The sequence below is a fragment of the Camelus dromedarius genome, chromosome 4, assembly GCF_036321535.1.
Source record: "Camelus dromedarius isolate mCamDro1 chromosome 4, mCamDro1.pat, whole genome shotgun sequence".
NCBI classification, from domain to species: Eukaryota; Metazoa; Chordata; class Mammalia; order Artiodactyla; family Camelidae; genus Camelus; species Camelus dromedarius.
In genome coordinates, this window is record NC_087439.1 from 70,018,814 (window position 1) to 70,045,825 (window position 27,012).

At 32.4% G+C, this 27,012-nt stretch overlaps 1 protein-coding gene across 5 annotated transcripts in view; it reads right to left on the reverse strand.

Annotated features, from left to right (window-relative positions):
• Nucleotides 1-27,012, reverse strand: part of NBEAL1 (neurobeachin like 1) — a 129,177-nt gene that overhangs the window by 16,021 nt on the left and 86,144 nt on the right. For 4 of the 5 annotated variants that reach the window (XM_031451969.2, XM_010991745.3, XM_031451968.2 and 1 more), the window contains 14 exons: nucleotides 24,683-24,831; nucleotides 23,937-24,070; nucleotides 22,216-22,317; nucleotides 20,660-20,755; nucleotides 20,132-20,256; nucleotides 17,856-17,996; nucleotides 14,985-15,115; nucleotides 12,415-12,524; nucleotides 9,103-9,220; nucleotides 7,975-8,072; nucleotides 5,549-5,665; nucleotides 2,954-3,043; nucleotides 1,597-1,706; nucleotides 982-1,154 (listed from right to left, as the gene is read on the reverse strand). In XM_031451969.2, coding sequence (XP_031307829.1) covers nucleotides 982-1,154; nucleotides 1,597-1,706; nucleotides 2,954-3,043; nucleotides 5,549-5,665; nucleotides 7,975-8,072; nucleotides 9,103-9,220; nucleotides 12,415-12,524; nucleotides 14,985-15,115; nucleotides 17,856-17,996; nucleotides 20,132-20,256; nucleotides 20,660-20,755; nucleotides 22,216-22,317; nucleotides 23,937-24,070; nucleotides 24,683-24,831 — 1,694 coding nt within the window. Of the gene's footprint in view, nucleotides 1-981; nucleotides 1,155-1,596; nucleotides 1,707-2,953; nucleotides 3,044-5,548; nucleotides 5,666-7,974; nucleotides 8,073-9,102; nucleotides 9,221-12,414; nucleotides 12,525-14,984; nucleotides 15,116-17,855; nucleotides 17,997-20,131; nucleotides 20,257-20,659; nucleotides 20,756-22,215; nucleotides 22,318-23,936; nucleotides 24,071-24,682; nucleotides 24,832-27,012 lie in introns of those variants that run through there. The other variant, XM_064485095.1, reaches the window with a different exon arrangement.

The following is a 27,012-nucleotide window of genomic DNA, read 5'->3' on the forward strand; positions in this document are numbered from 1 at the left end:
GGAAAAGCATTGGGAGTGACAAAGGAAAGAAGCAGTATAAAATCATGTAAAAAAGCTTTCTTTGAGGCCACCCTCCTTTTTTTAAAAAAGTTTTTTGGGGGGAAGAGGTAGTTAGGTTTTTATTTATTTATTCTAATAAAAGTACTGGAGATTGAACCCAAGAACTCATGTATGCTAAGCACACGCTCTTCCACTGAGCTATATCCTTCCCCTCTAGGCCACCCTCCTTTGAGGGTGAAGAGTAGACATGCATGTCAGACTCCTGGCAGGAGGTTAGGTAGCCTGAAAGGGACCCCCACTTAATTTTGATATTTCTCTGCTCTCTTACTCTCTCACCCCCAAATTCACTTTTTACTCCCATTGGGAACTGCAATCCTACAGAGTATGTGTCCTTAACCAAAACAATACATATATTACACTGTAAATTCACAATATAAAATACATTTTTCATAAATTGTAAAAACCTGAACTAAGTGCCATCTTAGGAGACACTGGTACAAAATGAGTAGCAGACTCCATTTCCCTCTCCTAGCAGGTTTATTAGGAAAAATCCTACTCAGTGTTTTATCCTCACATTGAAGACTGAGATACGAAGAAGCACCAGGTTAAATTACATTTGATAATTTTCTCTCTTTCATGCTTTACTACCAACAAATAAAGCAGCTGATTTTTTATTCAACTATGACAGCTTATTTTTTTACTATTTTATCATGAAACTCTTACTCTATCTACCAATTTTTTAAAAGACTTTACCTAACATCTTTCAGCTTATGAAACTGTACTTAATTTATATGATGCTTAGTATACCCAAAATACATTAAACACTCTTAAAGAAAGAATATAATAATCATAACACAACTCTATCAAAAAATTCACTCAGTTTCAAAGACAGAATTAATGTATTTTATAAGAAGTATCTACTACTATCATAGAAAAAATAAAGACAATTTTGTTTTGGGCAAAAAAAAAGTTAATGCTTACCCATATGTCTGATATGGTGTGAAATAGTTTTGCCTTTTGTAAGTGACATCACTTGAATGCTATTATCCCAGTGTCCGGCACTGAAAAGTAACTTCGCATCATGTGATACTATAAATAGCTTAGAAGTGATCTCCAGCCCTGGAGCAAAAGGACCATTCATACTACGCTGAGTTCTGTAAACACAATTAAATATTAGACTCTAAAAAAGGTCACTTAGACCAATATCAACTTTTTTAATATCTTCAAAAAAGAAATTAAAAATAAATCTGTTCAACTGTTCAATCTGAAATGCTTATTAATAAATGATAAAGACATAGAGAAGATACATTAATCTTATTCATATTTTTCATTAAATAAAAATATACATAACAAAACAGTCCCAAAGGTTAAGCATAAAGAAGTTGAGATTGGTGAACATGTGAAAAAGATTTAAATCTTGACTTTTACAGCCAACTTAGTAAGACTGTCAATTCTGCACACAGCTTCAAAGTATAAAGACAAGTAAGGGTATGCCAGGACCAGGAAAGCTGGAAGTTGGAAAGTTTAATCTATTTGCTTTACCTGGCAAGAAGGTACTGGCTATTCCTGTTTTATTTTAAATGTTCATTTACTTACTTTGGATTTGTCACAGTTTGATCCTTGAAGAATGTGAAGTAATTAGAAATGTTTCTGTCATAAGGCAGCCATCCATGGGTTCCAATAACATAATTCATGCTTATTGTTACCTGGAAAAGAAACATACGAAGACAAAAATATAATGAAATATTAAAGAAAGTAGCATAGGGTACCCAAATGCTTACATGATGTTAGCATTTACATTTCGGGATTAGTGTGAGACTGTGTACTTAACACATGAAAACTCATTAAGAAAGTCCTAAAATAATTCAAATGGTTAAAAATTTTGTTGCTATTTTACTACAAGAAAAGTTGTCCAATGTGTCTTTCTTCAGTAAAATTATTTTCCTTAAAATTTCTCGAAGTTCATTAGTATCTAATAGTTGGCAGTCAGAAGTAATTAAGATTATTAACCATAAAAATTATTATTAATAATTATTAACCATAAAAATAAGATATATATCATGTAGAACATAAATCAGAAGTAGATCTTATGAAGAATTGTTAAGCCTCTCTTTCTTAGGGACAGTAATAGTGAATATTTGCATTTAAAAATGAAAAGTTTTTCCTCTCGATAAAAATTAACAGACTAACAAAAAAAAATCAGGAAACAAAAAAATACATGTATTTAAACTGAAAATCACAAGAATTCTGCCACTCAAAAAGAACTTATATTATTTTTATGTATCTTTCTAGACCTCTTCTCTAAGCAAACAATATGCATAATAAGAAAAATAGATCTAATTCTGGAATCTCTACTGTTCACTGCAATATGCTCAATTTTTATAATTTCTAAATGACAAAATTAGAATAAGACAGATCTAGGTTTCGTCTATTTGCAAAGGTCCGAGATTACTTACTTGCTAGCTTTGTGACTTTGAGCAAGTTACTTCTGAATTTTAATCCCTCATCTGTAGAAGGGAAGCAATAATTGTGCCTATCTAACAGAACTGTTAGGTGGATTAAAGAACAAAATTCATGTAAAGTACTCACTACCATGGCCTGCATATGGACCTTTATCAATTCTGTATTATATCTCATTTTCATTATTTTCACTGCTTTATGATAAAGTTTAACATCTAATAAGATGTTATATCATAATTTTCTTGTACAAAATTTCCTGATATTTTCACATATTTATTATTCCAAATAAACTTAAGAATTACAGAACTACTTAAAATAAAAGCTATGTAAATAAAAAATACATTTATATACTTGGTCAAATTAATTCTATAAAAATTTTCCCTATTATTTTTTAAGAAGATTTAAAATTTTTTTTTATTTTCTCAGTTTTTTAGTTAAGTATATTGTAATAGACATAGACATGGCAGCATGAAAAAGGTTTAAATCAACTTACCAGTAACTCAGGACTGCCCTGTGACATAAAAGAACGAGACTGATTTTTGGGCACAATGGCCTTTATTAGTGGAATACCATCACTAATTCCCTATAAAATAAAGCACAGAGGTTTAGTGGCTAGTTCTACTTTATTAAGCACAAATTTTTGAAAACTTCTATTTTTTTTAAACAAGGATAAACCCTGTGACATAGCATTTTACTCTATCAAAGTACATCATCACTTAATTTAAAATGTAGGAAAGGAATTATATACCCATCACCTCCTTGTATTCCACTACTCTACCATTAAACAGAGATGCAGAAATCAAGGAGCATCAACCATTTAAAACAGCCAGTGATTTAAGAGCTTTCCTTTTCCCTTGCCATATTGACGTGTAGAAAAAGTAGATCATATAAGAAAACGTTTTTCCAAGTAAGTGAAATGGGAAAACCCGTTATATTTTACAGAATTTTCTTTTTGGGTTTACCTTTCAAAAATTAGATCTATTCCATTACCTTAAGCCCTAAAAAGCCACCAAAAAAGGACGAAAAAATATAGTCCTCAGAAAACATCCACCATTATCTTACTACAGTATGAAAGAGAACAATGATTCGAATTGAGTTTCTTGATATGATAATAATTTATAAATTATACCTAATATTTATTAGATAAATTATAACCTAACATTACTGGGAACATACTGTGTGCCAGGAGCTTTTCTAAGAGCTTTATAGGAACTAAATAATGAATTATAACCATATAAAGTTAGCATTTATCTTTTTTCTTCACACTGTGAATTAATCAAGAGAAGAAAGAGATATTTAAACAAGCATAAAAGGAAGCGGTATCTGAAGAAATCCATTTAAATAAGCCCTTGCTTTCATTGCTACATCAATTTTCTTCACCATTTTAATACCTAGGAAGAGACCTAGGAGAGGCCTTCTCTTTTCATATGAATGAGTGGGAAACACCACCTTCTTGTATGATGATGAAATGGGATTAACAAGTTATTTGTACCCAAGGATATCTACTGTGTTCTTTATCCTGCTCCAGATACTAGTCCTGGGGAAAGCTACCCTGTAACATGGTGGGTACAGAGAGGGGCAAATGTTATTGCACCTGCAGATAGAACTCAGACTGTATTATCCTATAAAAACAATGCCACAAGATTAGACACGATGAAAATAACATTATCAGCATTAGATAATAAATAAAGTATTACATGTCCATCAGTTTAGGGGTCAAATAGGGCTTTGTGGGTTGCCCTATATGTAGTAAAGAGCTAACATCGCAGGACTGAGGCTGCTTTCCTTAGAAAGGCAATAAATTTTGATATGCTTTCACAAACATGTGAAAACACATTTACATTAAAACACTGTGGGCCTTACTACAACATGTTCATTTGAGTAAAATTCAGTATAAAACTTAACTCTCATAAACTTCCTAAAATTTTTAACACCAAATTTTAAAAAAATTCTATAACGATTTCCCATGACACTGAATCTAAGAAATGCATTATGATGATGCTCTAACGCAGGGATTTGACAAACCAGGCCTGTGGGACATTTCCAGCTTACCAACTGTTTTGTAGGCTGTGGGTAGGTTAAGAATAGTTTTTACATTTTTTAATGGTTCTATTTTAAGTGCTTATATATGTACCTACATAATATTGTTGATTATGCCTTTAAACTACAATGTCCAAAATACTTATTATCTAGCCCATTAAGAAAACATTTACCAACCACTGCTATATTACATGAGAGTTACTGCTTATTTCATGCACATGTTCCATCTATTTCTCATAACTTTTTACCATTATTTTTCCTTCTTCCAAAAAAGTTAGTATTATCTATCCTAACCAAATTATAGGTATGAATGCATTTCACATTCACATTCTGAACTATTCAAAGTACAGCTGACCCTTGAACAACTTGGGTGTTAGGGACACCAACTCTCCACGTGGTCAAAATCTACACAGAATCTGTAGTCAGCCCTCTGGTATCTATGGTTCCTTTGTATCTGCAGTTCTGCATCCACAAATTCAACCAACCACAGATTACATAGTACTGTAGTATTTATTATTGAAAAAACATCCATATATAAGTATACCTTCATTGTTCAAAGCTGTGTTGTTCAAAGATCAATTGCAATTCAATGTGTATATTTAAACATTTGAATTTGGAGGTGTTTTTTCAATAACAGCATTAACTATCTATCTTGCTTTACTTGACTGTAAAATAACAATCTGACTCATTGGGCCATATTTTATACATGAGCAGACATTATAATTAAAGAGTTATTTTAGACTTCCTCCACGTATTATCTCAACTGACATAGAAGGCCATCTAAATCAAATGATTTATTCTTCTTTTTACGTTTCCTTTAGGAAAACGTGAAGTTAGAAATAAGAAAGCCAAGAGAACAGAACAGTTTAGCAGCAAACAAAAGCTTCCAATAAGGTTGTTTAAAAATCTAAGAACATATTACTGAAGTATTATTTACTATTTTGGCTTAAATATTAAGATCCATCCCCTCCATTTAAGAATAAAAGGAATACTGTGCTGTGCAGAATTCACAGAGAAAATTCTTTGGTATTACCAAGCTGGATATTACCTCTATAAAAAATGACTTGAGTTCAGGGAGGTGTTGAAATAGGTTTAGGGTTGAAGTGTCTGTTTTGGTCTGCTTCTGCACTGCTTCCTCTGCTGATAATCTAGAAGGGTGTGGTTCCTTCAAAAAAATTTTAAGAAAAAAAAATTCCATAACTACATTAAAACATCCCTCACTATACCCCTCATACATACTGGACTCTAGCTACAACAGATTACGTACCATGCGCCGTTGACAACTCCAGGCCGTTGCTCAGACTGTTCCCTCAGTAGAACTTCTACCTTCTCCATTTATAGAGAAACCCATGTCTACTTTAAAGTTTTTCTTATTGATACCTCTCTTGAATTTCTAAGTAGAATTAATTATTCTCTTTTATTATTTTCCTCAGCACATTATTTACTATTTTATTTAGTACTTATTTCCTTCTATGTTGGATTACATATAGTTGGTTATTGTCTTTCGCAGCTAGACAATAGGTATCTTACAGTCATAAAACAAGCCTTATTCATATTTTTGGATTTTCAACACGTAGAAAAGCATCTTAAATATGGTAGACACTTAAATGTTTGGTAAAATTAAGTGCATTATTCAAAAGTCAGTATTTATAATATGGGTGAATCTTCAATTCCTGATATAAGATCTAAATGTCACTACTATGAGAATCAAATAATAGATGATGCTGCGTTATTTTTCAAATAAATTATTATTATTCCTTAACTTAAATGTCAGAGACAAAGGACAGTATTACCTTTTTTAATAAGAATAAAAATACAAATCAAATTAATATTCCAATGCCACAGTTAAAATGCAGAACAGAATTCTATCTAAAGAGGATTCTTCTATCTCTACTGCAAAATACTAGATTATGGGAAATAGACTTGACAGCTCTAACTACTTCAGTATTTAGCTTTCATTTATCCAAAATATTTACTTTATTTTAAATCAAAGGCTGATTTCTGGGTCATTTTTTATGATGGAAACTAATTAGCATTACCCTTGTGAAATAAAAAAAGAGAAAAGCAAACTGGTGCAAAAATATTATAGAACCTCTTCCAAAGCCCAATGAAGTGTTCTGTTTTATTCTGTTATTTTTCCCTTCTTACTATCAGCAAGTAAGGATTAAAATATTATTTTTAAATATAAACATACTGTAAAAGTCAAGATAAAAAGCTTCAAATAAACTATTACTAAGGAAGAGTAACAATTATAAAGCTTAGTCTGAAAACACACTTAACAGAAGTACATCTATAAGCCAGAGTTTAGATAAACTGTAGCTGTTACAGCTGTGGAGAGTTTAATTCAATAAATATCGACTACAAACAAACTATATGCAAGAAAGACAAAAAATCATTAAGAGAAGGTTGTTGCCTTTAACATATTTGTAATATAATGAGGCAAATGGATAAATATACAACTAACTAAGGCAGAAAGTGTCATAATTAGGGTATAATTAACAGTCCAAAAGAACATGGAAAAATGACCTACAAGTTCAGTAAGAGGGCTTACAGCTATTAATTCAGAGGAAGCACTGTATCGTAGAAAGGCTTTGAAGTTAGATGGTCATGCACCAAAATCCTGTCCCAGTTACATTCTAGTTGTGTAAAGTTAGAAAAAGTATTTGGTTTCTCTAGGGCACTGTAAGCTAGGTATTAATTTCTATGAAGTATTGCTTCATCATCTAAAAATAAGGATAAATGAATATTTACTGTGAGGGTTAGGTAAATCACCTAGCACAGTGCTTGCATAAGAAAGTATCAACTTAACAAATGGTATATTATTATGTATTTCTCATATCTAAACTCATATACTAACAAAGATCAAGGCATCTTTGAAAACTAACATTGGATTAACTTCTTTGAATCAGGAAGACAAAAATTTGACTTCAGATACTAGTATGGGGAAAGAAATACAGTAATATTTATAATTTGATTTTATACATTCTACAATTTGATAGTCAGGACTGGATGGTAAGTGCCCTTTTGGGCAGGTGTCAGCTACTAAAAGTCTTACACATAGAATGAATCCTGGTGTAAGAACAGTTTTAATAGCATACCTAACTCATATTCAGTTAGAGCTCTTTCTCCATTTAAATAAAGGAGGGAGTAATGTCTCACCTGACATGGGCCTTTGACCTTACTTTTTATTTCCCAGAATCAACAAAATAAAGGTGACTGGCTTTCTGAGTAAATATAAATCCTCTGTGACTTCAGAGTAATTGACTATATATGTGGATTTTAACCACAATATTTTATTTCAAAATAGGAACAATCTTGAAATTTATTTTTTTTCAATGACAGTATAATTTTTTCCAAATTCTAGATAATTCTGAAATAAGATTTTAAATCATTAAAATCCTAGAAAATACTGGTAGTACTGTCCCTTAGAAATTAAATTCTAGACTTATGTAATCAATAACTTTCATGCTTTACCTTTAACAGTTGACAAGGTGTTTGCCCAAAATTATTAATCATCCCTTCTAAGGCCTTTCTTTCCTTCTCATCTGTTAAGGCATCCAGATCCACAGCTCCTAAAAACCAAGCAGTTGATTCACTACAGAATGAACACAAATCAGCAGGCCACACAGCTGTTTAACACTTCAGAGACTGATTAGTATAATTTCAACAAAAGTGTTTACATTCTTCAATTTATAAAAACACTTTAGAGGTAATTTTTTCAAAATCAGTAAAGCTTCAGATATCAGATACGTATGAAAATAAATTCCACTCACTATTTATCACTAAATATTTTGAACAAAAGTTAACTGATAGTCTTTAACAGTTTCTCTTGGAAAAATACACACTATAATCACTTTACACCTGATTGCTTTCTTTATGACAGTCAAGCTGAAACAAGTGTAATAACCACAGAAAAATACTGCCATAAGTTAGTTTATCTAGCAAAAGTTAAGAAAGGTGATATTCTGGCTCACTGATTATACTCAGGCATCCTTAATATGGATTGTTACATGACTAGTCATGCTCCTAACCACCACACTATACTACCCACAAACTAGAACATGGCAAGGTAAAATCAGGCTTGTCTATTTACCAAAAGTCACATGCACTCTGCTCAAATTCACGTAACTTTATACTATTTACAATCTTTAGAACTATTAGCTCTACAGAAAGATTAGAAAATAACTACTTCTTAAGCCTTTCAAAGCCTTCAGAAAGTGTTCTTGATCCCGAGCTAAACACTAGAATAATGTCATCTTATTATGATTTGAAGAACTTGTTATTTATAATTCTTTAAAGTCTGCTGACAATCCAATACTGAATATTTAATATAAGACTGGACAGAAAAGGACACATACAGCCAGAGACGAAAAACTTTTATGCCACCAGTAATTGATATTTATAGTTACATGTGCATATATATGCTTAACTACTATTTTTTTAAAAGCCAGCAGTCTTTCAAATAGAAAAGATCACAAAAGCTATTTTTAAATGTAGTCTTTCTTGTGTTAAATAGTTATATCCAAAACACCATGTATAAACACATATTAAACAGTATTTTCTATCAATGTAATGTAAGAGAAAAAGTATATGGGCTTATACCTTCATAACTACAGTAATAGAAGACATTGAGAGCCTCCACTGCAGCTGGCCCCCTCTGTTTATAACCAAAAATCAGATCTATCCATTCATGAAGATGAGCAGAAACATATTCAGACTCCTAGAAAAAGAACAAATTTAGTAATTAGAAATACCTTCTAATTATAATGTAAAGATAGGTCCTTTAAAAAAGTAAGAGCATTTTCAGCATTTCCACATACAAATCTTACCACTGTAAATAAAATTATTTCAAAATCATGGTAATAAGCATTTATTCAATATCTACTACATATATTGACTATATTCTGTCCAGTATAAAATAGACATCATATTTATAATATTTACTATATATACATCTCCTAACTAGTAGGTTAAGAAAACAACACAAATGTTCTAATAGCCCAAATACGAACAATAAAAAAATCGATAGCTGTGGAATACATCTTTGCTGTGAAACTTCCACTGAAATAGTTGCCTAGAAATTCAATTCAAGGAAAGAACGAAACCACAGCGGGGTGGATTAAAGACAGCGGAGAATCACTCCCTCCACGGCCCACCCCCACCTTCCCGCTAAGAGGTGGTCTTGGTGGCAGGCAGGCATGGTATTGAAGGGCCTCCTGGAGCCTGTTAGTGTTGACCTGAAAGACTGTAAGAAAACTGTTACTGGAGAAACGAGAAAAGGTGACATGTTTTAGTAACATGAAAGACAGAAAGGATACCTAATGAACTCCTGGATCTGGGGATGGAGATTTCCAGGCAGAATGCTTTTAAGTGCTAAATGGCTTCTTTTAGCTGCCTGTGATAATGTATGGGAGAAGCAAGGATGAGTTTAAAAATCAACTGTTTGGGTTTTAAGCACAATTTTTAAAAAACAAAAAGGAGTTGGGTCTTGCTGAGTTTGAAAATTATTTCTCATTTCCAAGATCACTAGAGATCAAAGACTCTCAGAGTGAGAAAAGGCCTAAGTTAATGATCAAATCAGACTGTAACCAGTAAAATATGGCCTGATGCAAAAGTTTAGATGAAGAGTCTGGCTATAAAACAATCCATTGAGATCTCAAAGATTTAAGGTTGTGTGTCACAGACCCACTCAACTAGAAAATAGAGCATCTTAAAGACCTTAAGGGCATTTTCCCGTAGTAGCCTCCCACTCAGCCCAAAGGAGATAAGGGACTGTCTTGTAAAGTTACATGGAATGGTTTTTGCCCAATAGAGTTCATGCATAAGAAACTCATAATATTTTGAAAGAAATTGTATTAGTTCAGACTGAAAGAAACAGAAAGTGTTCAAAAAATAGAGAATTCTGGCTTCCATTTACTATGGTTAGGAAAGAGGCTGACAAAGACACTCATGTAAACAATGTGTTTGTTTTATTTTTTATGGAAAAGAATGACTCAGAGTGGAAAGCTAAGAGCCCAAGGGTAGAACAAAAGCAGACATGGAGAACCACTCTCAGGGAACAGCACTGGGCCCTAATAAAGGAACTGGGAGCACATCCCTGCTGGAGTTCTGAATTATGGACCAGTTACTGGTAGGTGTCTCTTGTCTCTCTCTCCCTTTTGAAAGGAAGTGTCTATTATACTTCTCCTGTTCTTGTCACACCACTGTTGTTACACAGGGGCAGATAACTTGTCTCTTTACTTCACAGTCTTCAGATCCAAGAGGAGACATACTGGAGGAATTATATCTACACATGAATTTGATTTAGATGACTAATAAGATTCTGGACTACAAGACTCATACCATTATGCAGGGGTCAGCAAACCACTGCTTGTGGGCCAGATTTGCAGATTAGCACAACACAGCTGTACCCCCATTTTCTTTGGCACTACGCTGGCAGAATTTCAACACAGACTAAGCTTACAGTCAACAAAAGTATTTACAGAAAAAGTCTGCAGATCCCTGCCTAGTGAGATGAGACTTTTGGAGGGTCTTAAGAGCACGCAGGTACTACACTTTGTTATGTAGAAGGAATGTAAATATTTTGTGGCCAGAAGACAGACTGTGTGTGGTGGATTAAAGACAGTTGCAAATTATTTCTCACTTTCACCATTGGGAGATGGAGTTTACTTTCTTCTTTCCCCTTGAATCTGCATTGATCCTGTTACTATTGAACCATTACAAGATGGCAAAAGTGATACTGTGACAGTTGACAGCCTAAAGCCTGAAGAAAGTATAGAAGCTTCCAATTTTGCATTCTTGGGGAGCCTTGAGCTGCCATGTAAGAAGTGTAGCTACTCAGCTAGAAAGACCGTATGACGAGGAGGTATCCTGAGACTACAAGGGAGAGGGAGAAAAGTCAGCACCTCAGTGTCTCAGTGAAGCCTCCAGATGACTCCAACCTCAGCTGCCATATGACTTCAAGAGTATGAGAACCTTAAGCAAGCCCAGGAGAGCTGCCCAACTGGGACCAGTGAACTCAGGTGAGAGAAATAATTAAATGGCTACAGCTTTAAGCTACTAAATTTTGGGATAGTCTGTTATACAGCAATAGATAACTGAAACACAAACTTCGGACATCTTTTTAATAAAGAGTATGTCTTCCTAAAGTCCTAGATCCTTAATGTCACAGAGAAAAGTATCTGAGAAGTTCCTGATGAGCTAAAAAGTAACAGATTATTTTTCAGAATTGTTTTATTTTTTTTCCCAATTCCTTATTCATGCATAGGGTTATTGCTTACAAATATTATAATCTAATCCTGAATTTTGTAAATTTGACAAACTGTGTACTAATGACAATGTTTCCAAGTATTGGCCTAGTTAGTTTCAAATTCTGCAACATTTCAGTTCTGGAAAGCTAAGTAGACTATTGTAGGGGAAAATACATTATCTGCAAGATAATAACACAATATCAACATTAAACTCTCACTAGTCCTTCAATTCCAAAATAGAAATTTAGCTAAAAACTAGTAATATTTTTAAGTGGCATTTAGGATTTATTTAACTATCTTATTAAAAGCTTACTGAAATCCTTCAAAGGAAAAAAAAAAACATACTTATCCTTGCTGGATTTGAAACAAATATGGGAACTGTAAAACAAACTACACCAGCTTAGGGACTGGAATAGCTTCACATACAGCAGGCATATATCTTACAGAACTGAAATTGTTTTTGCTATATATACATGGGACTGTACTACTATATTAGAAGATTCATAACCTCAAAATAAATTACTATATTATACTTTCTAAAAAGGCACACATGATGGGTTACAAATTAATTTAAAAATCATAGATATACTTTGTTCCACCATCCTCTGGAAAACACATACATCTTTACCTTATTAATCTGTCTAACTAAACACAAAAATCTTACCAGAGCTTTCCTATGTTTATAGATGAAATCTTCAGCTGACTTAGCCCATTTGGGAAGAATGACATCATTTACTAGTTCTTTGGAAACTTGTAGACGACCCAAGTTAAATTCTAAGACATATAAAACATAAATGTATCAAATCATTTTAGATTTAACTAAATCACATATAACAAATAAAAGGGTACATTCCTTAGTAAAACTGAAGGCTTTTTGCCTTCTTTTATTAAGAGTGAAAGGTGAGAATCAAGTTCCCTTCTTGATCTAAATTTACTGAACAGGTAAAAATAATTCTTCTCTATTAGAATATATTTTATCAGTTGATTAAAAAGGTAAACAAAAATAAGATAGTTTAAAATTAATTATTATAATATAAATCAGATTAATAATTTATTTTTGCTGAGAAAAGTGGGGGAAATTATAGTTATGATAGAAACCTTGATCTGAACAAAAATGCAGTAGTAAGCAAGCATTCTTCTTACGTTAAAAATAATTAACATAGTCCCTCTAATGGTTAATTTATAAAATATAGCTACTTAAAGCTAGCTTTTTAGTGTAACTTACACCTTAAACTCACTCGAGTTTGTCTTATAGAAGAACAACATATTTATATACCACTATTTTAGGTAGGTACTGACATCATAAAGATTTGTTCATATATTTAGTATATGATGTTTTGACAAAGTTGTCCCAAAAGATGGGATTTTCTTGTTCATTCAGGGTGGGGAAAAAAAAGTGTTAATACCAAAGACCTTCATTTAAGAAGCAACCTAAAAATATTAGTGTGTCCCAGAGTTTGAGAGATGTTTAAATGACACAGGATGACAGGACACATAGGGTCTGTGGCCTTAACCCAAAAACTATACAGCATATATTGTTGGCCACCTGACAGTCATTCCTCCTTATCTGGTAGCAGAACCTTGATTTTACTCAAATCTCCATCCTGCCCTATATTTCATGCTTTCTGCATAGGAGTTAATATATGACCCAGCTCTGGTCAGTGAGGGGAGATTATCAAAAAGGGTTTCTCAATCTTAAGAAACAACACAAGAATGAAACAATGTCTTTCTAAGACACTGTTGTATCTGCCTGTGATGTCTAGAACATCTTTAGTCATTTGTAATCATGACAGTAACAAACCAAGAACAAAGCCAAAACACCTACAACAGCAGAGCAAAAATACAGAAAGAACCTGGCTTTGATGATGCTATTAAGCTACCTGAAACCACCATATCTCAGGATTTTTATTACGGAAAATACTAAAATTGTCTTGCTCGTACAATTTTGAGCTGGTTTTGTTAATATTTGTTGTTATTCTAACTAACATATTTTGCTTTTTCCCACTCATCTTGTTTCAAATAAAGAGGCAATGTATAATTAGAAATGGAGGCCACCAGGACAGTAGCTCAGGATAGCAATTAGCTCTGGTGAATGCCAGAAACTGTCAAGCTAAGAAAACCTAAAATTCTGTAACCAAATTTAATCTGTTCATCCCTGCTATTCCAGATACGCTGCTTTAGAAGAGCCCAGTCCTCTAAGAGTCTAGGATCAGATTTAGTCAATCAGTAGTTTCACTTGATTTTCTGCAAGTGACCAATTCTAACTACCTTGCTCTGAGAATCAGATGCCTTGCCTCCAATAGCCTGTCACTGAGTGTGTGATCAAAGGTCATGAAGTCCTGGATATGCTCTCGCCGGCATAATAATTCGACTGAGTCGACAAATAATTCGACTGAGCAAGCAAAGGGTTAAACATTAACATTACATGCTAGGGGAGGAAAAAGAAGTTGGTAATGGCCCTTTGACACTGGAATTTCCCTAGAGAACACCAGTAGTAACAATTTTGGCAACTTCCCTATTTGTGCTTAAAATAAATCTAGAACTACCTCATAGAAAAAGTATTTGAATATTTTTAAACACTGTATTTTGCTCTATGATTCTCTTCCTCAAAAACATACTATAGTTTTTCAAATATTGTGGCAATTTATACCCAATTTGCCTCCTGTCTTCTGCTCTAAAAGGAGTCAGCAAACTTCTACAAAGGATCATAGAATAAACATTTTGGCTTTGTGAGCCCTATGGTCTCTGTTGCAACTACTCAAATCTGTCATTATACTATGAAAGCAGCTACAGTTGATGTAAATAAATTGGCTGATTGTATTCCAATAAAACTTCATTTATAAACACATGAGTCTGCCCACAGATTTGGCCCATGAACCTATAGTTTGCTGACCCCTGGTATAAATCCTCATCTTATCAAACTCAAAAACTTACAACCCACAAGACTATATAGCTGAAACAGCATATAGTCATTTTTGCTTCTCTAGTAAACAACACACTCTGATAAATTCTCTTACCAATTCAAATTTGATTCATTTATCTTAGTTCACTGTAGCACTTCCCTAGAAGGTAACACTAGTACCTGGGCATCAGTTAAGCACTGTCACTGAACAACACAGGGACAGAATTAACCTTAAATAATCTATAGGCCATCACAAAAATGTCCTGAAAGACTTTTTTCAGTATCCTCCATTGTGACTTGCTGAGTATAATTTTTAATCTCCTAATTCTTACGATTTTGATTTTCCAAAAACTCTGGGAAATAGAAGAATTCAGGAATAAGTTCCTTCACATCATATGGATTGTCCATGAGAGCCTGCCAGGTAGTAGGGATGGAATGGAACTGTCGGTCTGCACAGTCAAACCTGCATGTGGAGATTGAAAAAGGACAGTGAATACTGAATGGGAACAAAAGGTAAAACAAACCTTTAGACTTCCTTCAGGTTTCCTAATGATTAGTTTCTCTTTATGTACTCTTTCTCTTTAAAGTCTAAAAACACAATTTGCTCTCCTTATGATAATCTTTTTTATTTTGCTGTCAGAAACTAAATACTAAAATTTTAACCACTAGTATCATCTTAATTAAAATAGATGAAAATGGCGTAATTTTTGCTGAGCGAAATTTATTATAGAAAGTGAATAAACATTATTTGGATATTTTTAAATTACTGAGTTGAAATATCACTATTATGGGATTAATATATGTAGTTAATAGATCTATAGGAATGTTGCTGCTTTAATCCTTCACACATAAATATGTTTACAAACTCTTCTGCTAAAAACCAGAGGGTGAGTTAGGGAAACAGTTCTGTGGCTAAGCGTTTATACTCTACTTGCATATACTATTATCTTATTTTAACTGTATTTTCAAGTTCCATCATGGGCCCATTGTGGTTGAAAGAAGCACAGTGATCATGCTGCAATTTTATTACGCTTTTGTTAATCACAAACAGTGTAAACTCCTTCTGTTTCATTTCCTTTAATATTGTTTTCCTGGATTTATTCTGTAAGTGATGACTTCCTAAGTGACAAATGATGACTAATATGACTCTTTTTATGCCCACCAATCTTGGTTTGAAGCAGAGCTGAACTTAGCAGAACTTTGAATGTAATGATAGTCAATGACTGGGTCATCACTAAAGTCTAATAATGCTATATTCAAATTCAAGGAGAGGTACAGCTTTAATGGCAGAATCTTTTTCTTTGGGTGAGGGAGAACAGCTTAATTATATATAATAAATATACATATGATTCACCCTCTTTAAGTGAACAATTCAACGGTTTTCAGTAGATTCACAGCTGTGCAATCATCACCATCATCAATTTTAGACCATTTTCATCACTTCAAAAAGAAACCCTGTATCTAACAGCAGTCTTTCTCCATTCATCCCACCTCCACCCCTGGGCAACTACTAATCACTTTCTGTCTCTGTGGATCTGTCTATTTTGGACATTTCATGTAAATCATACAATATGTGTCATTTTGTGTCTGGCTTATTTTATTCAGCGTACTGCTTTCAAGGTTGATCCACATTGTAGCATATACCAATCTTATTCCATTGCATGGATATACCACATGTTATTCATTCCTTTATCAGCTGATAGGCATTTGGGTTGTCTCCATATTTTGGCTATTATTAATAATGCTTTTATATGCACTTAACATATGTATTGTATGAACATATGTATTCAATTACCTCAGGTAAAGCATATATCTAGGAGTGGAATTGCTGGGCCATATCGTAATTCTGTGTTTAACCTTTTAAAGAACTGCCAGGCTGTTTTCCACAGAGGCTGCATCATTTTGCATTCCCACTGGCAGTACTTAAGTGTTCCAATTTCTCAATATACTCATTAACAGTGGATATTACCTGTCTTTTTGATTCTAGCTACCCTTGTGGGTGTAAAGAGGTATCTCAATTTGGTTTTGATTTGAATTTCCCTGATGATTAACAATGTTGATCATCTTTTCGAGTGTTTATTAGACATTTGTAATCTTCTTTGGAGAAATGTCCATAAAGATCCTTTGTCCAGTTTTTATTTGAGTCACTAGTCTTTTTATTATTCTATTATAAAGTCTCTTTATATATTCTAGATACAAATCCCTTATCAGATTTATAATATGCAAATATCTTCTCCCAGTGAATGGGCTGTCTTTTTACTTTCTTGACGGTGTTCTTTGAAGCACAAAACCAAATCTATTTTTGAAGCTTTATTTAAAAAGTCATTTATTCGTAAAATCATTAAAAGCTGAAAAGACCCAGTTATATTTTCCTGGAAGGAAAATTATCTACCATCATGGCAAATGTAACATTTAGAGATGAGTAGTGATCTTTGGGACAAAGTCTCTTTTTGAAAGACAAGGCCTAGTACATTAAAGACAGGAATAAGGGACCAAGGCTAATTCTGAAAGATAAAGGTTACATGGAAAAAGAGTAGAATAGAAATGTTTAATAGTTATTGATTGTGTAGAAAGGCAAAATGATAATGTTAAAGAATAAGGCAACATGGAGACAGAATGCAAATAAGTAGAGAGCTACCAGGAGAATACACTGGGGAATGGAGGATTCATGGATAAGTTAGTTTCTTTAGGGTCATTAGGAAGATGTGAAACTTAGGTAAGTTATAACACTGACAGGTGACATGATAATACAATGGTACACAGAACTGTTTCAGCTGCTACTAATAATGTAAGGGCCCTCTTTCTTCCCTATTTTTATCCCTCTTGATTGATAAATATTTTTAGGAGGACTACATAGGCATTTGTTAGGTTCAAATCTCTGGTAGATGTCTTGGATCAAGGCCTAAATCAGTTCTAACTCTAAATCTCCAGTAGGTTCCTAAATCCAGTTAAAAATCACAAAACTACACTAAATAACAGTAAAAAAGAATTCTCCTTAAAAGTCGTTTGTTTAAGTCAGTTTGAGTAACCCATTCTCAAACTAGTTTGGCTGCTTTTATCTAGGGGTTATTATATGAATCAAAACCTAATAGAGGAAAATAAAAAAGATAAGGCCCTGTTATACAGTACATGACAAGAAGGCAAAGAGTTTTCAACACTATCATATAGTCTTAAGAAAATAGCTTATTTACCCCAAAACATACCTTCCACTCTGAAGCTGGATGTGGAGGGTGGTGAATGGTTCTGTACGAATAAGATAGTGCATAACCCCAGCAGAATTTGAATAGTGAGTACCATAATGAAATTTATCAATAGTTCCCATAGGATCCTCAAAATTTTCATATCTAAAAAAAGAAATTACAGTTTTATAACCACAATAGTAAAATTAAGGACATATATTTGCATTGCATTGCTTAAAACACAGCTTTTAAGAAGCCCTTAATATGTTTCATTATCTATGTATTTGTATCATCACACCATGTTAAGAAATGAAAAAAATTTTATTAACAATTTTTTTTTTTTGGACAATAAAATAACACTAATTCTGGATTCTGGAACAATTTTGTATCATGCAATAATACATCCTCACTATAGATAAATGAGAAATCTACAGAGAACCAAAAATAAAGAAATTTAAAATCAATTACAACTGCACTTCCCAAAGGTAATTAATATGAACATTTTGGCAAACACTTGTCAATTCTTAATGTATGAAATAATATACATTTTAGTATAAAATATATTTTAATATAAAAGTGCTAATTTATATTGTTGACAACTTATTTTTCATCTAACGATTTTCTATTAATATCTTTCAAAATAAAAGAATGAATAGTCTATTTTTAACAGGTACATGTATGTATAACAAGTAGATGTCCAGATATATGACAATTTAGCTACTTCTTACTTTTAGATATTTAGGTTGCTTCTACTTTTCTGCTATTATAAGCAATGTGATAATTAGACATCCTTTCGTGGCCAAGGTAATGGGAAAAAACTATGGAGAGTCAGTCAAGAATTGTGAAAATGAATGTCTAATAATCTAAAGGCAAAAGAAGGAGATGGTAGACAGGAAGAAGGTCTAAATCTGATTATTAGCAAAGGACATATGCTTGCATTGCATTGCTTAAAACAGTTTTTCAGAAGCCCTTATTAATATGAATTATTATATACAGCAAAGGATATATATACTTCTGCAAGCAACATCATTGCTATTGTAAATTGTTTTGAACGGTGACATCTGAATTAGTGGGTATAAAATCTAAATAAGAATGACAGCTTTCTGGAAGCAATAAACATTGAATTTTTTTTAATTAGGTTTATTTATTTATTTATCTTTTTTTTAGGGAAGGTACTGGGGATTGAACCCAGCACCTCATGCATGTTAAGTATGCGCTCTACAGCTTGAGCTATACCCTTCCCCTGAAATTTTTAAACCAAAATACTAATTAGTTCATCAAACTGAGGTCAATTTCATTTTACATAGAAATCATTAATATTCAGGAGAATAAAAACAGTTCTCAAGTCAAAGTCATTTGTACCCCCCTCACACACAAATATATATATATATATATATACACACACACACACTATTGAAATTTAAAACACCTAATCTTTATCAATAAAATAAGTCATTTATATGATACATATTTATGTGAAGCAGTGTTAATAGTTTGACTAATGGCAGTGAAGTAATATGTATACAGCAAAATTCCATTAGTAAATCAAATATTAAACATGGTAAAAAAAAAAACTGGGAAGAATATGAAGGAAAGAAAATAATGTACCATCTACTCACAAATAAATCTACAATTAAGTTTGTTTGCAAAACAGGCCTTTGACTTTATTATTAGTAGTCATAACTGACAAATCACCCACAGTTCACATGAAAAAAGGGGAAATTAAAATTAGAGTATTCTTTCACCTGTCAGCAGCTTGCTTTGGATAAAAGAAAATTATGAGGTATTTACAGGGTAAATCATAAATATACAGAACTATAAATATTTCCTTTCCTTACTCAAATGTCATTTTCTAAATTCCACATATTTCATTGTTCTTTATTCACCTTATACAATGTGAATAATCAATAGGTTAGTATTATTAATTTCATATCTACCAAAATATTACATTACATGGAAATTTTTACATGTTAGATTACTAGGTTATTAAGTCTAAAACACTTGGGAAGAAAAATTTCAAGAATCTATTACCCTTTAGCACACACTTATTGTGAGTTGAAAAGAAATTCTAAGCAATATAAGTTTAAATTCAGCAAAGAAGGGAAATACACAGGTTACAGTTAAGATATTTGAAGGACAACTGATATATTTCAAGAAAACTTACTGAAGGAATTTTCAGTCTCTGATTTTCAAAAGTAGTTGTGCATTGTAGAAAAGTAACACTTGGTTGGCCATAGGAGAAATCAATACAAATTCAAACAAGCTATGGGTATTTTTCAAAAGCGATGAAAGGCACTTACTTTTCTCGCATGGCTTTGGCATTTTTATCATTAACCACCCCAATTGGTTTGGAAAGATCACGAAATACAGATGGGTTATTAAGATCCAACTCTTCTGAAGTATAATCTTGTAAAATCCAGGGGAACTAAAAGAGCCACAATTTACAATTTAGAATTTCCTTCCCAGAGAAGCTATTATCCTCGCATCTAATTCCAAATACTTATCTAAAGACAAAAAGGGATAGCCTTTAAAACTGTTTTTTCCCTGTTGCAAATGTCTATTCATCTTTAGTTCAATAACCAGAAGCATAATTTCCTATAATTCCATTGGAATATTTTCAATGAAGTGAAAGCAAAAAGGTTTTTAATTTTTAAAATACTCTTCATGTTTATACTTCTTGAAAATAGCGAGTAGAAAATATACAGAAAGGCAAAAACAGATTTTATATCTTTTTAAAAATAAAAACTAGCTATCATGCACATATACTTTTGTGTATTATAACACTGTGAAAGACAACTCCATATTTATAAGATTTGTATAAATCTCACCACAGGATACTGTGCAAGGTCATTATAGGTTCGTCCAGCCATTGTATTTAATTGAATGAGGTAGTCAAAATTTGACATCTCCCTGTTCACCCATTTCTAGACAGCACAAAAAAAGAAAAAATCAAAATTAACCTATATCTCTTAGAAATCAGTAACTACTACTGACAGCACTAACAGAATCTTTTGTTCCCGTTATTATCTCTATCACCTTCCTGATAAAAGGAAAGGTGCTTTAATAAAGATTTAACAGGGAGATAAAAATCAATATATTTTTCCTAAATTCACTATTTTTTAAAAATTGGTCTCTAGAAAAGGAGAAGAATGTTCAATATAAATCAGACACTACAGTCTAAAAAGTCTTCATAAGAATTAAATCTTTTCAATTAAAAATATTTTACTTGATTTTATCCTTAAAAATTTAATACTAGAAGGAATGCCCAAATCTGAAACTTCTGTCATAAATTGAAATTTTCGTTAAGCATACACATTTAAAAAAATCAATATCTTATTGTACTAAAATGATCTATAAATTTGAAATAAACATTATGTTAATTATGCTTAGAAAACTACCTTTATACATATAGCAATGGTAGATGGAATTTTGCTATAATAGATACAAAATTTTCTAAAGAAAGACATAGTCATTATTTTCTTTTAAACACCTTATTATACCCAGCTGACGAATTGCTCTACACAGTATGAGAGTATGCTTGAGAATTTTACTGACAGATTAACATTCACCTTTAAGTTCACTGTGTGCCTTAAGCAAAAGACATACTTATGGGAAATGGTGAGAAATGAATCTAGGTACGTAGATTTTATAGAAAGCCCAATTATAATTGTACTCAAGTGCCAAAGTGAGGAATCAGTACTTTAGTGAATGAAGTTTACTCCACAGAAAGCAGGGAATGTACTTCATTAAATAACATTTACTCTATAAACAACAGAAAAGAATTGCTGATGGCTTTTGAACAAGATAACAGTTAAGGTTAAGGTTAATGCGTTTGTAGGAGGAAAGAGAGCCAAGAGGCAGAGACTCTAACAAGGAGACTACTAACAACCTTGGAAAGCAAAACAGAATCGCACTTTCTTGGATTTTGTCAGTACAAACTCAAGAGATGTTGGGATATATGTGAGGATAAAATACATGAAAGCATTAGTTAGCTTTGGCAGATGGAAGGATTGGCAAAGATTTTTTTTTCTTTCTACCTTTGTTCCATGGTGTCTTTTGTAGTTTCTCATTTTTTCTTGTGCGTGGATTATATTTTTATTATTAAGGAAAAAAAACCCACGTCATTTTTTTTTAAAGAACATTATTAACAATGAAGAACTCATTAGATATGCCCATGAACTGAATGATATGGGAGCTGAAGGACAGAGTACCTTATGTGTGAGGGAAACAGAAAGATTCAAAGGTAATTCAAAAGATCAATTTGAATGGAAGAACAGCAGTTGTAAAATCAAAATAAAATAATCAGAAGAAGGGAGTTTTACTTTAAAGCAAAAGTCTGAGATACAAAATGAACACCAGAACAGTGACTGTTAAAATTTCCTACCTGTGTCAATCCTGACGTTTTGAATAACTCCTGTGGTGATCTGGTTCCATAACTATTTGGAGAATGAAGTGACAACAGTCTGCTATATACTTTGTTTCTAACCTATAAAAAAAAGAACATTTTGTGGCTTAAAAATTCATCAAGACAAACCAGGATTATGGCTTTATTAATAGATTTATCATGATATAATTCACATATCATAAAATTCACCCTTCTAAGTATACAATTTATTGGGCTTTTCTGTATACTCACAGTTGTGCAAACCATGCACTTCATCTAACTTTGGAATGTTCTCATCATCCCCAAAAGAAACTATATACTTACTCACTTCCCAATTTCCACTCCCTCCCATCCCCTGACAACCACTATAGTACTTTGTCACTACAAATTTGGCTATTCTGAACATTTCACATAAATAGAGGATTGATTTTAACTTCTCTGTTATACCAGGCTTAATGAAGTCACGACATGTATTTTTATTTTAGAACATTATAGTATCTAATGGAATAACCTTCAGACTTTGAATCAGAAAATTAACTCACTTCTAGTTCATATTTAGTTGTCATTTACTGATCATTGTGGCAAATCAATTAATTTACTGAGTCTCATTTGCATATTAAATATAATAATCTCTACTGTTACGAGTTTTATGAATTATTCAGGGATATACAAATGCAAAGTAATAAAATTCATCTCTGAACTTGTTTCCTCATCTATAAGAAAAAAGTAATGGAATTTGTCATATTTAATCTGAAGGTTGTTAAGATTAGATACTACATACAAATGTACTTTAAAAGCTATACACAAACACACACTATTGAACAGGAGCATGTTTGGTTTAATTACATGACATAGCTTTCTAAAAAACCAATGCATTGTATTTTCCTACATGGGAAAATTTATGTTTAATAGTAAAAAGTTATCCTTTTGTAAAAATAGAAAAATGCCCTTTAACAGTTTGAATGGAATCATCTATAAATAAACCTGGATCCCACAAATGAACAGAAACTTAGTTATTGACTGTGCTAATCCAGGTCATCCGAGAAGCAGGTGCTAAGATAGAACTGAAGATGCAGAATTTTATTAGGAAATAAATAGGAAAAAATTTAATAGGAAAAAATGGAGAGAAAGCTAGGCAAGGTGGAAAGAGCAATCAGACTGTGATGCAAGACTGACCTCAAGTATATGACAGAGGGAAGGACGCCTGGGGGTAAGAAATGGGCCAAAGGTTATATAGCTGGTGGTAGAACGGTCTTGGACCCAGGTAACCTGGCTTCAGTGGCAATCTCAAACCACTTACACTATTTAAGAATTTACTGTATTCCTAGAAAAAATTACATGCTCCATTATCTTTCTTCCTAATTACACATGACCAATTATTGTCAAATTGAACTCAGTGTAATTTCATAAATCCAGTTATATCACATATATATTGCATATTCTTTCACACTTGGATACTGACACCTATTGGCTGACACTCAATATTCTACTGACTTATTTATTTACCTATACATAAAAACTGAAAACAAACATCAACCAAATACTCAAACATAAATCTCAACAAAAATTCATATATTGCTTAGCCCTAAAAGTATGTATTTTTTCCCTAATATTTTGACTTGATGAAAGAGTCGGGTCTGAGGTTTCATTAACGCTCACTATTTGGAGAATTATTTCAAACTAATAGTGTGGGGTTTCCAGAAAGGCAGCATCTTACAAACCTCTTTTTTGAAATTGAGAAAGTAGTTGGATTGGTCAACATGAAAAATCTCAAGGGCTGACCTCCTTAAGTTGTACCGCCGTAGGTGAATCTCTCGAACCTGAGAATGAGGCCACTTGAAATCGAAGCCTACTCCTGAAAACAGAAAAAATCTTGACTAGGGTATCATATAAAGTTACTCATGCTACGAGGAAAATATCTCCTATTTCCTGACAAAAGTAGCACTTAGGGAAAAGGAACTCAATTTCTGTATGATAAAAACTATTTGTTAAATTTATTGGACGTTTAAATTGTTTCTTTCAAACCTATTTAAAAATTCTATAGCTTTTCTACTTCCTTCCCATTAGAATAGAGCATAACTCTGAATGTTACATCTTAAAAAACATTTTTCCTTTTCTCTTTATGTTGGCAGCATAGATTCAAATCCTTTTATTTTCACATTAAGGGTTAGGTGAGCAGCCTATAGGAATAAGTGTACATACAAATAAAACTAAGATTGCATTTTATAACTTCAGTTTATAACAATCCCCCTAGCCAAACCTTTTTAAGAACACTGATAATAAAAAAGCATTCTTTTCAGTATATTGCTGAATAATAAATTTAATCCCATACTGACTTTTCATTTCTCCGTTTACACGATAGACTACAATTTCACAGTCTCACCTTATTACTTTCTTCTCATCAATGATTGATAAACTGGATACTTAACTATTGAACAACAGAAATTATTCCCCCAGACCTCCTCACCATCTTCTTTTTCAATGCTGCCATCATAGAAGTAAATGTGTTGAGTAGTGATTTCTAATCTGCCAGGAATTATGTCAATTATTGTAATGAGTTCACAGTCTTCTGACAACACCAATTTTTCTTTTTGATCCTGTTCTTCTTTCTCATCACTGTACAAACAAATACCAACCAAACAAAAAACATCCAACAGTGAACTCTGTGTAAACAGAAAAGAGCGTCATATCCAAATATGCATCTCATGTCTATAAAAATCACTGTTCAAGAAAGAGCACTTGAATTTTATATTAAAAAAATTTCACTGCATATTAAATTACTTAAATATTATCCAAATATACTTATTACCCAATAACTAAGTTTAAAAAACATATTTTACATTTTAATTGTATATGATTCACTAAACCAAAGTATAGTGAATCTTTAATACTACTGGCAGCGGACAGTTCAAATATGCAGCAATACTGGTCATGTTTTTCAGTTATATATGGGAGACATGAACTGACCCATGGAATATATGAATCTGTGTATAAAGGACTGCATCATTAGTGGTGTTTCATAAGTAATCAGTAGAAGTACTAATTATGATTGTTTCTTAAACTGTAAAATGAGACTTTTTGAGAACAACAAAAATTAGAGGATCATCATAGCACCCCCTGACAGTAGAAATGGAGATAATACAATGAGCTACTATTTCCACACCATACTTAAAGTGAACTCATCTTGTATTTGGAGGGCTGCTACCTCTTATGCTTACTGTAGGGAATAACTGGTGACAGCCTTCTGGTGGCCAAAGTGACTTTTAACTGCCAGGTATAGAAGTGAGAACGCCTATTGCTCATGGCATGTTACTCAAGTAAACCCTTCAAGCCAGCTGCTCTTTAGTCCTAGATATTTCACATATGCCTCATTTCCAGGATAGCAATGACTAAATCTAATTTTGTTTCCAATGGATTTCCATGAGGAAGTTCTACAAGTATAACCATTCTAACTGGTAATATTGCAACCCTTAACTTAAGCTTAAAAAAACTAAGAATATTTTCCTCAACAGTGAAATTCCAATATTTACAGTGATGGAATAGAGAAATAAGTGACCCAAGAGAGTAAGTTACTTATATTCTATGAAAGAAAGAGTTTGGGCTTCTCATTTGCACTTTATTTTATTTAAATTTTTTTTAAATTGAAGTATGGTCAGTTTACAATGTGCTAATTTCTGGTGGACAGCATAGTGATTCAGTTTTATATATATATATATATATATACACACACACACACATACAGTTAATATAATATGAAAAGGAGACAGATTAAAAGGGTCCAAACATATTTGAAAAAATAACGCTGGCAACTTCTCAAATATGAAAAAAATTAACTTAGACATCCAGGAAGCTCAATGAATTCCAAGTTGGATAAATACAAAAAATATACACGGACAAAAAGCCAAGGTGGTGAAAGCAAAAGACAAAAGGAATAGAGTAAACTATCACAAATAGGACATCATAAAAAATTTAATAACACACTTCTCATGAGAAACAATGGAAACCAGAAGGTAGTGGAATGATATTCACATTCAATGTTCAAAATGTTGAAAGGACAAAAACTGCTTAATAAGAATTCTACATACAGCAAAACTATCCTTCAAAAGAGAAAGCAATGGTGCTGGGACAACCAGAATCATATGTAAAAGAATTAATACGGACCCTTATATCACACTGTATAAAAAACTTAACACAAAACAGATCAAAGACCTAATATAAGAGATAAAATCTTAAACTCTTAGAAAAAAATAAACAGAACTTCATCAAAATTTAAAACTTTTGTGCATCAAAGGATACCAACAACAAATTGAAAAAACCATTCAATGGAAGAAAATCTTTGCAAATTTTGTATCTAATAAAGAATTTGTTCCTAAAATATGTAAAGAACCTCTGAAACTCAATAACCAAAAGACAACCCAATTAAAAAATGAACAAAGGATTTGAATAGAGATTTCTCAAAAAAAGGACATATAAATGGCCAACAAATACATGAAAAGCTGCTCAGAATCATTAGTTATTAGGGAAATGCAAATTAAAATCACATGATAGCACCTCATATCTTCTAGGATGATACAATAAATTAAAAAAATAGAATAACAAAAGTTGGGGTAGATTTGGAGTTATTAAAACTGTCATACATTGCTTGGGGGAATGTAAAATGGTGTAGTCATTGTGAAAATAGTTTCATAATTCTTCAAAATGTTAAATATAGAATTACCATATGATCAGAAAATTAACTCCTAGTTTTATACCCAAGATAACTGAAAACATATGTTGACACAAAAATTTATGGTATTA